This window comes from Gallus gallus, chromosome 17 (assembly GCF_016699485.2).
Source record: "Gallus gallus isolate bGalGal1 chromosome 17, bGalGal1.mat.broiler.GRCg7b, whole genome shotgun sequence".
Taxonomy (NCBI): Eukaryota; Metazoa; Chordata; class Aves; order Galliformes; family Phasianidae; genus Gallus; species Gallus gallus.
Window position 1 is genome coordinate 4,084,801 of NC_052548.1, and position 13,169 is coordinate 4,097,969.

A 13,169-nucleotide genomic window follows, 5' to 3' on the forward strand; every position below is an offset into this window, starting at 1 on the left:
GGGGTCCCACTGCTCTCTGCAGAGCCTTGAGGCCTCCAGAGGTGGCCAGGCACTTTGGCCACTCATATTCTGCCAGTACCTAATTGCCCTCACGCCAATGGCAGCACGAGCAAATGCTCACGGTGTGCTTGCTACCACCAGACAATTGCAATGGATATTACAAGGAAAACCTCTGCACCTGGGAGCTGCTCCTCCCAAAGCCACCCACGCAGTGCAGCACAGTGAATCTCAAGGGCTCACTGCACAGAAAAAGCAGCAGAAATAAAAGAACAGATTCTGCACTTAGGAGCATTCAGGACCCCCCAGGGCAGGGCTGGCTCCCAAGCACTGAGGTCTGCCTGCACCCCGCACACAGTGGGGACGTGGGGGTGACCAACACCTCTGTGTGCCACCTCCTTGTGACACAGAGGGACAGGCAGATGAGAAGCAGAGCTGGCAGGAGGCCTGCAATCCTAACAAAGTTTCAAGCAAAGGGGCCCCTGGAGGTTGATGGTGGGCCTTTAAACAGCCATTAAAATATTTTACTGTTTTTAAAAAATCCTTTATTCAAGGCAGCAGCACAGATTCTTGGCAGGGGAACAGAAAACGAAAGTGCTGCCTCCTGCCATGGGAATTCTCCATCACTGGGATGAGAGGTGGGTGGAAGAGCCTTCAGACCCAGAGCTCTGTGGGATGGGCTGGGGCAGGGGCTGTGCTGTGCCCAGGGGCTGTGCTGTGCCCAGGGCATGCCCAGCTGCAGCACCCAGGGCTGGAGTCAGGCAGTGCTCAGGGTGGGAGGCACAGAGGAGAAATGGGAATGAAGGGCTCTGAGGTGATTCACGCCGCTGTAAACGCTGCCTGGTGTTTGCTGCTTTACTACCAGGTGTGATTTAGGGCACTTAAGTGTGGCCATTAATTACCTGGTGTTACCGAGATATTTCTATTAGGGTCCTAGAAAGCAGCAGGAGGGCGTTAATGCAGCATGAAGCTGACAACAGCACTGATGCCAGTGGCTGTGGGGCTGGGACTCCACTCACAGCTGTGCCTCCACACCCCCAAACCCAGAATCTGAGGGTCCCCTCCACCCCACCACGCAAGCTGCAAACCGCAGGGCCGGCGGCTAGCAGTAGTGCTGGCAGGGCAGCAGGGATGGCTGCAGCAGTGCTGCCTTACTGCATAGATGGCACGGAGCAAAACCACACATTTTTTTGCAGGGCAGAGGGCCAGGTTCAGCTTGGCCCAGCCTCGTGCCAGCCCACATCCCGGCCCCCAGCTGCCCCGTGTTTGCTTGCTGCCCGCGTCGCCGTGATGGATGGTGCTGACATGTTACATTACTCAGGCTGGATGTCTTCGGAGAACTGGTGACAGCGATATTGCATTTTCTGATTACCCAGAACCGTGCGGGATGCCAAAGTACAGGAGGTGGGGACCAGTGCAGTTCCCCAGCCCGTGGTGGAAACGTCTGCTCCAATCCATCAGGGCACGGATGCTTTTTACCCCTCCCAGCTGCTGTGGGCACTGGGATTCATCTTGGTGATGGTTTTCAGGGTACAGGGATGGAGGAGACCCCAATCACCACCCCAATCCCAAAGCGGATTGAGGTGCTGGGTGGAGATAACGTGGCACAGACACAGCCCCCCTGCAGCAGTACTGCAGCAGCAGAGCTGTGCTGGCGCAGCGCAACGCCAGCTCCACGGGAGTGCTGCAGCACTGCACTGAAACTTTCAGCAAATGAGAGCTGACACCACAATTACTTTGCAAAACATACACCAAAAAAAATTAAATAAATAATAATAATAAACCCACAGAACCTACAAGACTTTGATATCCGTTTTAAAGCACAGCAAACAACTCCCAAACCCCACTGCTGGTGTCCCCCAGCACCCACGGATGAAGCCAGCCCCAAAGGACGGCAGAAAGGTGCTCACATTGCCCTGCAGCACTTGCCAGACGTCTCAATAAGGTGCTCCCAGTGCTAATCCTGTTTGCAGACTGACAAACTCATTAATCCCTTCAAACAGCCTCAGCTCAGCCCCGCGCTGTGCAGCATGCACTGATGTGGGGTTTCAGTCCGATGCTCATTTAGATGGGAGCGAGGCAGGGATCCAAGGCAAACATGTCCCACGATCACATAATTAAAGATCCTATCATTAACAGGTGCAGCCCAGCTGGGGTTGTGCAGGCCCTGTAATTTGGGGATTTGGGGTGGCCAAGTACACGTGCACAGGTCCCAGGGCTCCAGATGGTCCCACAAAGCGCACCTGGTGGCTCAGGGAGGTGGCAATGTCCCCACAGCCCCTCTGCTGTGACTGCACACGAAGCCATCGGGTGGGCACGGGAGGCAGATTCTTTGGAATTTCGCTTTTAGGACTGCTGTCAGGAGTTGCCAAGACCCAGTCCTCACAGCACGGCAGCATTTGCTTGGCTGAGATGGGACCACTGCGTTCTGCTTCCACCAGGAGCAGCCAGCAGGAGCAGGATGTGATGCTGTGACCTGGCGGAGGTGAATGCCCTGAGTGAGCCACAACACATGGGATGGGGGCAGGAGGGAGGAGAGCAGCAGTGGGACAGCCTGGCCAAGCTGCAGTTCTGGGGTCTGTAACTTTCGGTCAATTATGGCACAGCGATGACCTCTAAAATGCATTAAGACACAGCCCTGATCTACACTAAATCATGCCTCGGGTTGAACAGTCCATTAATCACACATTTATTTTAAAAGAGCAAAGCACCTACGGAGCTTTCCCACTTACCAAAGCAGAGGAGAGCTGTGTGTGAGCACAGGAGCTCTCGGCCACCAGCCTCCCTCCACTGCTGCATTTTGGGGACCTCTTACAAATGCAAAGATGACTTTTACCAACGCACCGGCAGCCAGGGTGCTTTTAAGCTCCTGCCCCAGGAGAGGGCACCAGACCCCTCTCAGAGTGCACCCACCTCCCCAGGGCCACCTCCAGCCCTCTGTGTTGAGCACCCAGCCCAGCTCCTGGTCCTGGGGCAGCCCTGGGGGCAGCCCTGGGGACAGCCTGGCCCTGGGGGCATGGGGACAAGCAGCATGGCAATGGGCAAGGGGCATGCAACACAGTGTGCTCCCCTCCTGGCAAGCAGAGGGCTCCACCTGCAGCCCCAGCAATGTGGAGCCCACCGTTACCTGCAGCCAGGAGCCACCCTCCTGCACCTGCACCCACACCATCCTCCTTCCTGTATTATTTATAATGTTTAAATGCATTCCACTCAATAAAAGCGTCTGGGGAGAAAGTTTGTAGGAAAAAGGCATTACACTCAACAAAGTTACGTGGTACTGTAAATGGAGAAGGTTTGTGCTTTCTTTTTCTATAAAAGCACATCTTCTCGGCAGAATATGACCTTTCCCAGCGCTGTTAGAAACACTTAGCGCAGAGTCAGATTTAATGACAAGCAATAGGCAGCAGTTTAAATGCACTTAGTGTGGGGACATGTAGCAAGGAAGAGCTTAGCTGAGATTTGTTTTTGTAGGGCTGAGGTTTGGGGCTGTTTGTTTTCTGCTGCGGTTCGGTTCAGCCCTCCCTTCTCGCCGTGATGCACTCAGGGCCCTTTTGGAGCCTTCCTGCAAAGGAGAAAATCCTTTGGCTGCGAGCAGTTCTTGCAGAGAGAGCCCTCCAGCTGTAGGGCTCTGATGAGGTTAAGCATTAATTAAATCGAACCGCAAGAAAATAATTACACGCACGCATCCGTCAGGCCAACTTGTCACTACCCAGCAACAAAGTTGGATGCAAACTCCATCAGCAGAACTGTCATGTGGCTGTTAGAGGGAAATAAATGCATCCCAAACGGACAATTTCATTTAGAGGGAGGAAAAAAAAAAAAAAAAAAAAAGGATTGCAAAGGATTAATGAGGCGAAGGGTTTGTGTTTGCAATTGGATGTAAAATGCAAACATCGTAAGTTGTGATATCATCATTTAACCTTAATGCTCGGGAGCGCTCCAACCACTCGCGACCGCAGGGACAATTAAATGTGGGCTGTAAAACCCACACTCCCAGCCCAGAGCAGTGCCCAGGCACGGCCCTCAGGGCGGGGAGGAATGGGAACAGGAGAAAAAGGAGAGCATGGGGCCGTGGGGAGCTCTTTGCTGGAGCTGCCTTGGTTTGCATGCTTTTTTACAGCACGGGTGTCAATCAAATGTGCTCCTGGGAACCTTCCAGAGGATGTCCAAAAGACCTCCTCCTGACCTGGGGCTTTGGGGACCTTCCAGAGGACACTCAGAAGGCCTCGTGCCCTGAGGACCATCTGGAGGATGTCTAGAAAATGTCCTCCCACCTTAGGGACTTCCTGGGGATCTTCTGGAGGATGTTCAGAAGGCCTCCTCCCACCCTGGGGCTGCTAACATCCTTCCAGAGGATGTCCAGAAGACATTTTTCTGCCTTGGGGACCCCCTGGAGTACATTCAAAAAGCCTCCTCCTGCCCTGGAGACCGTTTGGAGGACATCCAGAAGACATCCTCCCACACACTGCAGCACAAGTGGACACGGAGCAGAGGGTTTGCAGGGAGGAGCACCAGCTCAGTGGGGGGAGATGGAGGAGACATCCCCCAGGGATGGGTGCTGGGGCGCCACGCTGGCAACTGGCTCACGGCTGTGCTCCAGCAGCAGGCATCACGCCTCCTCCCAAGTTCAGCTGGAAGGATTAATACAGTTGTTCTATTAGTGACCAAAAAGCCTCTTGCCTACACGTGGTTTAAAGCGAAATAAAAATAAAATCAACAACAACAAACAATTTGGAGCAGGAAATCAGGGAGATTTCAGCAGGCAGCCACTGCGGACCCCAAAGCTTCCCCCCTCGGCCACACTAAAATCCAGCTACACGGATTTGAATAACTACTAGAAAACATACCAAATAATTTAAACCAGTTAAAGAGTCAGAACATTTTCTTCACACTGAGTGAATAATTTATGGACAGAGCTATAAAGCAAAAGCAAAAAAAAAAAAAAAAGCCCTCTCCAGGCCTGTATCGCAGCAAAATGTATCCAGAATAAAAGATCACATTTCAGACTCATAAATAAATGAAAAACAAACCCAATAGTAAACAGAAAGCACAGTATTTCCTGCCCAGCTTCCCACGGAGCGCTGGGCACACACATCTGCTCACCCCAATAAAAGAAGAGCTCCATCCCCACGCATGGCTGCCTGCCCTGCCGTGCCCTCACCCACGGCCAACCCCACAGCCACGGCCACATCCCTGCACCATCCCACCTCGGGGTCGGCTCCGGCGTTTGCGTCTCCCCACGGAAGTGCTGCGCAGCGCGGGTTGGAGCTGCCCGATCTCGATGGGGGTGTTGGTGCGGAAACTCTCCTTGAACTTCTGCATCAGGGACTCCACCGTCTCCTGGGTCACTTCGGGAGCTGCAACGCCAGCAAAGGGAGAGCAGTTAGAAGGGTTTGGAGGGGAAGAGGTGTGAGGAGCAGCTGTAGCACCTGGGTTTGTTTGGATAGGGCAACAGGAGACTGCAGGGAGGCGTCATGGCATCCTGCAGCCCATCATGGCATCCTGCAGCCTATCATGGCATCCTGAAGCCCATCATGGCAACCTGCAGCCCATCATGGCATCCTACAGCCCATCATGGCAACCTGCAGTCCCTCCTTGCATCCTACAACCCATCATAGCATCCTGCAGCTCCTCATGGCATCCTACAGCCCCTCATGGCATCCTGTAGCCTATCATGGCATCCTACAGCCTCTCATGGCATCCTACAGCCCCTCATGGCATCCTACAGCCCCTCATGGCATCCTACAGACCTTCATAGAACCCTACAGCCCATCATGGCATCCTGCAGCCCTTCACAGCATCCTGCAGCCCCTCATGGTATCCTGCAGCTCCTCACAGGGAGCAGAGGGGCAGTGCTGATCTCTGCTCTCTGGTGACAGCAGCAGGGCTGAGGGGACAGCATGGAGCTGCATCAGGGAAGGGTCGGGTGAGGGTTGGTTCTGCCTCACCATCCAGTAATGCCAAAAAAATAACTCCAAACAGAACTGCCCTATGAAACCCGCTGCCCACATGCACAGCAGGCAGAAACAATGAATATGTTTTCAAATGGCAAAGATGAAATTTGGGATCAAAAGGTCTGCCCTCCAGAAGGCCACAGAGGTCGCCCAGGTTTAACAAATAGCATGGCCTCTGTCAGCAACTTGAATAAACTCATTAGTGGAGCGTGACCTCTGCCTCCACCAGAAGAGTCCCGGAGCCTCATATCAGCTCCCAGAGCTCCCCCTGCCCACAGCACGTCTGTGCCCATTTGGGGCTATAGGGATTCCCTATGCATCACATGCGGAGATGCATCACTGCAGAATGGGAAGATGGGTGTGCAGGATGGGGAGCTTGTAATCCTACACGACCTTAAATGAGGGGACGAAGAAGGCTCTGAAACCAACATGGAGGAAGAGTCCTGACCATGCAGTGCCAGCACAAAGAGCCCCTCACTCTTCCTCTCGCTGAGGATGGGAAGGGAAGGGAGCAAGAAGGGTGGCAAGGCTCGTGGGGAGGGCTTCAACCTTGCATTCCTGCAGACAGGCAGCAGGGTCTCCCAGCACCCACAGCCGTGCCCTCCCCACCCCAGGATGCTGAAGAAGGTGCTGAAAATCCACCACGGCCATTGCAAGGGGATAGAGCAGAGCAGAGCAGAGCAGCGGCTGCTCCCTGTCCATGCAGAAACCCCAGGACCTCAACCTGCAGGCACACGAGGAAGGTGCTGCACAAATCCAGCAGCACAGAGAGGAAAGGATCAAAATCACTGCCCAGTGAGTGCTGGAGATAGGAAATATTTCGAGAGAGCTCCAAAGAGAGGGCAGCACCAGGGGCGATGCATGCTGCATCCTGCAACTATTCAGCACCAGATCCCCCCAGGCATCACAGATCAGAGTCCCCCAACACCCTTCAACAGGAGACTTTTCAAATTCAAGATTTAGGGTAAGCAGCACACAAGACTGCAGTGCAGGATCCCCCTCAGACATCACCATTGGGGAATTCAAGAGCATGGAAGGGTCTCACAGTGCCATGCTCTTTGTTGTTGCTGACAGCACACAGCCCATCACCTCTTGTGGGGCTGCATGGGGACAACGGAGCCCATGACCTCATAGAATCATATCAGCATAGAATTATTTGAGTTGGAAGGGACCCTTAAAGGTCATCTGGTCCAACTCCCTTGCAATGAACAGGGACACCTACAGTGCTCAGAGCCCCATCCAGCCTGACGTTGAACATCCCCAGGGATGGGGCATCCACCACCTCTCAGGGCAACTCATGCCAGTGCTTCACTACTCTTATCATAAAAAAACTTCTTCTTTCTATCCGATTTAAATATTTTCTCCTTGTAGGAGGCAGGGCTGTGCACCATCCCTTCATCCCCCAGTCTGTACTGGTAGTGGGGGCTGCCATCAGCCAGCATTTGTTGAACCTCGTGAGGCTCTCCTGGGCCCACTACTGGAGCATGGCTGCATCTCCCTGGGTGTCCTGCCTGGGTCTCTCCTACAGCAGCTGTGCAGAGGGGCCTTAAGCCAACAGACAGCAATCTGTGTGCACCCAGGGCTGTGCAATGCAGCACACGTGCAAGTAGAATGAGGATAACGAGAAGTTAGAATGCACCAACCAGAAGGAGCTGGGGAGGACGTGTTTGCAGTTCCCAAGGATGAGCAGTGAGGTCACAGCCCTTGCATGTTCCTTGCTTGAACATGGAGCAGGGAAGCCTCATCTCCATGGGGAGACAGCCAGAGCAGTCAGCTGCTGCTGTGATACTACAAGTATTTACTCAACAGCCAGGAATGAGAGAGAAAGCCCAGCAGCCTGACCACTCAGCACAGCTCCAGTGTGTCAGTGTAGCCTTGGCCTGCCTGCCCCGGAGCTCTGAGGTTTGCAGCAATGCAATAAAATACAATCCCCCATGTCACTGTGGTCTCAGCAGGTGAAGTCTGAGCCAGCCAGTAGGGCAGAACCAGGACAAAACCTTCATGGACAAATGAAGGGTAGCTTGGATGAACTGGAGGAGCACCAGGGCTTAGGACTACAGGAGGACCTTTCAGGCACTGCCAACCACAACCAAAGGGAGGGAACACACACCCATGTACAGCAGTGTGAGGAGACACAGTGCTCACTGTGGCTGGTAGGATGCTCCTGAGTCTGGGGATGTCCATTGCAGGAGACAACAGCCAGCTCAAGACACCTCCCCCAGCTTTCCTACCCACCACATACATACACTGCAAATGGAGACGTCACATCCACACACAGGCTTGGCATTCCTGTCTACAGGGAGGTTTTGGTTGTTCCCAAGAGGATGAGAACATCACTATAATGGGGTAGCGCAAAGCTTCCATCAGAGCAATGCCCCAGGACTACCTTGGGATATTAATGCTAAATGCTGCACTGCTGCTCTGCATTCTCAATGCCATCCCCAACCCACTTCCCATCCCCATCCCCATCACCCATCCCCACCTCCATCCCCTCCTTACATTGGCAGCACCAGCCCATCAGGACACAGCTTTGCTCACAAGCCGACTGCCCTCTCATTGAGCACAGCCTCCCAGATCGCCTTCCCTCCTGCCTTGGTTTCCAAGGTAAAGGAGATGAATTCATCGGGACCACTGAGCTCACATTTTCGTCACCACGTGGGGCGTTTTCGAAGCCAAGCAGAGGTGGTGGTGAGATCCACCCCAGCCTTGGCACGGCACCACCACTACCTCCATCTCACCCCATCCCAAAACGCCTTGGCAGCACAAAGCCACCCCCCCACCAAGCTCACACAGAGGAAACACGAGGCTCCCAACCTCCTCCAAATCAGCTTCCATCCCCGTCAGTGATTTAAGGACACAGCTGAAGGTCACCGTACCTTTGTAAAGCACATTACACGTTCCCATTGCACACCTCCTTCCTGTCCACCCCCATACACTATTTTGAAAGCGATTTGCTCTCCTTATGGCTCCCCTATTCGTTTGCACATCTCCCACAAAACAATTCCACTCAATAGCCTTTATTTCTCCCTTTCTTTTTTTTTTTTTTTTTTTGCTGGCACAAATTGCAGCAGGAAAATGTGTTGTTTGGCTTAAAAATTACCAAGAAAAAAAAAGCCATCAACAGAGCAGTACGAGCAATGTGGGGATAAAAACCCTTTGCTACCAGGATGAGAAGTGGAAGAACTCATTTCAGTGTCTGTGGGACTTCCAGCCAAGCAGGGGAGCTGTGCCCTCCTCATCTCAGGCTTTGGGGGGACTGCAAACAGTGCAGTGACTCCTCAGCACTGCCTGTGGTTGGGATGCTCCATGCAGAGCAGTGTGCAGAGCAGCTCCAGAGCAGCACAGCTGAACGCACAGCGATGCTGCAATCGCCACGTTTCCCAGCAGCACATCAAACTCAATTAGGGATTAAACAGAAACGTTCGGACGCAATTGGAAATCGAGGTTGAGGTCTTTTTGCATCCTCATCCATTCTGATTTCTGCATGCACGTCTGCTGGTCCCGTGGCCGTGTGTGTGATGCAGTCTCATCTCAGAGCCAACTTCTCTCCAATAGCAGCTCCTCCCCTCCCACCAATGCCTCCTCTAGTTCCAGTATAGCCCTCTTCTGCCATGCACAGAGCGGGGTGCTCTCCTGTGATGCTGACTCTGAAATCCCAATGCATCTTTATGGCCATCACGCACTGTGTATATATGTGTCAGATCCCTACAACACTTTAATACTGCCATAATTACTCTGTGCAAACCAACTCAAGGCTCTGGGCAGCCTGGTCTGGTGGTTGGCAACCCTGCCCATAGCAGGGGGTTGAAACTCGATGATCATTGTGGTCCTTTTCAACCCAGGCCATTCTATGATTTATGAACTCTCTGAGTTTCCATACACTTACTTTAATGGTTTGGGATCAACCTTTTGGAGACCTTTACTCCAGAAAGCATTTAAAAAATCAACCTTCCTACTCTTCTTGGGATAGGCATAAATTTCACAACACTGGAAGTTCTTTGCATGGCGGAAACCCTGCTTTCTCACCAGCTCTACATAACAGGTGCTTGTTGTTTTTCGAAGCATGAAATAAGCAGCAGTGTTTGTTCTGAAACTGGGATGTGGACTGATTTTCAACAGTGCCACCCTCAAGGTACGGAGCTCCAGGAAGCAGAGAGCTTTACAAGCATAAAATTGGGTAATTATGCCATAGCCTATGTGATGAAGGTGGGAGATTTGTACAACTGTTCTACACTGACTGGGAAGAAAACACAGCCAGATAGCACAGTTTTATTTCAGGGGACCGAGCAGCTCCTGTGATGCACACATCTCCTTTGCCTTAATATACATTAACATACATTAATAGATCATTATATCCACTAATAAATCTCCTGCAATAAAAATAGATTTTTTTAATACGTAAAAAAAAATCTAATTGTAATTGCAAATTGGAGGGGGAAGGAGGCAGAAGAAGAGATAAAACTTCCTCCGAGATGTCTCCTTTGAAGGAAACCGAACAAATGTACTTTCCTCCTTCATATATTCATGAGCTGATGCTTCCCTACCCCACTCCCTACCACCCTCGGCTCTGGGCTCCGAGCCAGCACTGTCCTTATCTGGTACGAGGCAGGAAGGAGCCCTGATACAATCACAAGTTTTCAGTAGTTCAGCAAATCTAGAGAAAAGTCGTTAATACAGCCTGGGGAGGAGGGATGTGCGGTGATGGGAGCAGTGCTGCCCATCATGGTCCCCCAGCGGGCACAGAGGAGCACCCCACAGCCCTTTGGGTTTGGAACCAGCAGTTACCCTGCTGGAAAGCCGTGACCCCTACGCATGTCTGGAGGTTCATCTCAGTGCTCCTCCTCCTTTGGAAAAGCCTAAACTGGAGGAGCTCGAAGGCGCCTGTGATGCTCAGGGGAGAGGCTGACTTTAAAAACACCTTGATCTTAAGACAGAACGCAGCCCCTCCCCAGCACCCTATGCCTGACCCTCCTCATCCTCTCTCCAGTCACGGCGCTCAATCACTTGCCAGCTAATTGCCTCCACTCATGTGTGCAAACTAACCGTTTACTGGAAAATGCCACGGAATGTTAATTTCATTTGGAATTGGGTAATTGCAGAGAGCTCCCATTTTATTTTTTTTTTAATTATATGAAATGAATAAGCGTGGTATTAATAGCATCACTCCCAGCTCCGACCACAATCGCAGCCCCATCGACAGAGGCTATGAGTTATTTGTCACCCCTTGCTTTCCCTGCATTTCTTCCTTCTGCCTTTCCCTTCCCCTCGTCACGCTCCTGCCTTTCCATTTTGGTAATTAAGATAATGCAGTATAATTATAAACACATTGTGAAAGATCAAAGCTCGTGTGCCACGGTCCAACAGCCCCAGCTCTGCCTGCTATAGAACCACCACCTCAGCCTATCCCTGACCTCCCCAAGGGCTGCTTCCCCATAGGAAATCCTCAGCTCTTCCTACGGGGCAAAGACTTTTCTAGCACAGCCCTCCCCTGCCACTTAAAAGAGCATTCATCCCCTTGGCCCATTTCTCCTCCTCATGGAACCACAGCAAAGAAAAGCCCTTCGCAAACAGGATGCTGCCCCTCCAAGCCTGCTACAGCTCTCTCTGCCCCAGCACCGAGACGATCCAGGCCACCAGGTGCTCTCCTTCCCATATCTCCAGCCTAATAAAACCCTTCACTTACCTATTTTATGAGACACCATAACTTTTTAGCTTATGAAGCGAGCAGAGAGAGGAGCAGGAAGATGGGCAGACCCTCAGCAGCAGCTAATACTCCTCAAGTTATAAAATAATTGAAAAGTTAAATAAAAACACTCTGGAGGAAGCTTCCCCATTTGGTGCTAATGGGCACACAAAGCAGCCCAGGTTAATGTTGCATGGCAGGAGGGAGAGCTGACAGCTCTGAGCACACAGCACTGAACTCCAGCAGCCCTCCTTCCTCCCTCCAGCTCCCTAAATTAATGCAAAACCAAGGGCAAGAGGAAGCTCATCCCCAGCTGCCCAAGGAAACCACTAGCTCAGCTCCAGGGCAGGAGGCAGGGAACTGCTGGGGATCTCAGGCCATGGGCAGCAGCCATGGATGGGATATATGGCATGGCCATGGAAAGCACAGCTGGTAGGAAGGGGACATGCCAACAGAGCCAAGGGCTGTCACTGCAGCTCGCCTTCCAAGCCCAGACCCATTGCTGGGGTGACCACCAGCACACCAAGCACCTGAGCTATGATGGTCGAAGTAGCAGCTGGCAATCCTACCTGCAGCAGTGGGGTTGGAACTACATGATCTCTGAAGTCCTTTCCAACCCAAATCATTCTATGATTCTGAACACCAAGGTGACAAAGTGCCCATGGCCATGTACTCAGCCCCTGAGGCTGAGCAAAACCACTGCTCCCAGTATGGCTGACTCAAAGCAAGCGACGCATCCCAGGAGCTGCCTGAGAGCCCCCAGCACCTATTCATTTCCATCAGAAACGGGAACATTGCATGTGTTCCTTCCTCCTTGCAGCCCTCTTTCCCTGTTCACTCCGACCTCAGGAGCTGAGGGCAGGTTTTTCCATGCCAACACCCTGTTACAGATGGAAGAACAGCACTGGGGACAGATCTCAGCTCCCAGCAATGCAGACACAGCACACCATGGGGCAGACCCAGCATGGAAAACCCTAGAGGGGAGGATGTTCAGGTCTCAAAGACAATAAAAAGCCACCACATTACTTTTTGTGTCTTGCGTCAGGCAAGGAAAAAAACAATCTTCTTGAAACTTATCCTGGTCAACAACTGGCCTACAACCCAGCTATGCCTTTAATAATGCAGCATGTTATCAAACATTCATAGTTATGCATAAAGTGATGAACAACGCGAGCGTGGCATTCATAGAAATATAGTTCCTGATGGCTTGTTTTCCTTGGACATCCAGAACTTCACAGCTCATCTCCTGTGCGTTGGTGATTTCGCCTGCATGAAAAGCACTTTGGACACCTGGGGAATTCAGGGCTCCTGCACACAAAGCTGTCACGACATCTCCAGCTGCACTGAGGGGCTGAGACAGCCCTACAAAACCAACATAACCCCAAGCTGAAGAGCTGGGGGACCACAAGTCACCCAGATTTGGCCAGTGGAGGGGATCCCAAAGGGCCCTTCCCTTTGCATTTGGTAGCTGTGGGTTTGGGATATCACAACATTGTGATACAGACATCACGAAGCCACCATCCCTCTGGGATGCT

The 13,169-nt window shown here is 52.2% G+C and overlaps 1 protein-coding gene across 1 annotated transcript in view; it reads right to left on the reverse strand.

Annotated features, from left to right (window-relative positions):
- ASTN2 (astrotactin 2) overlaps positions 1-13,169 on the reverse strand; it is a 261,684-nt gene that overhangs the window by 184,983 nt on the left and 63,532 nt on the right. Inside the window, exon 4 of the mRNA XM_003642274.6 lies at positions 5,205-5,354. Within this exon, the coding sequence (XP_003642322.5) occupies positions 5,205-5,354 (150 nt within the window). The remainder of the gene's footprint in view (positions 1-5,204; positions 5,355-13,169) is intronic.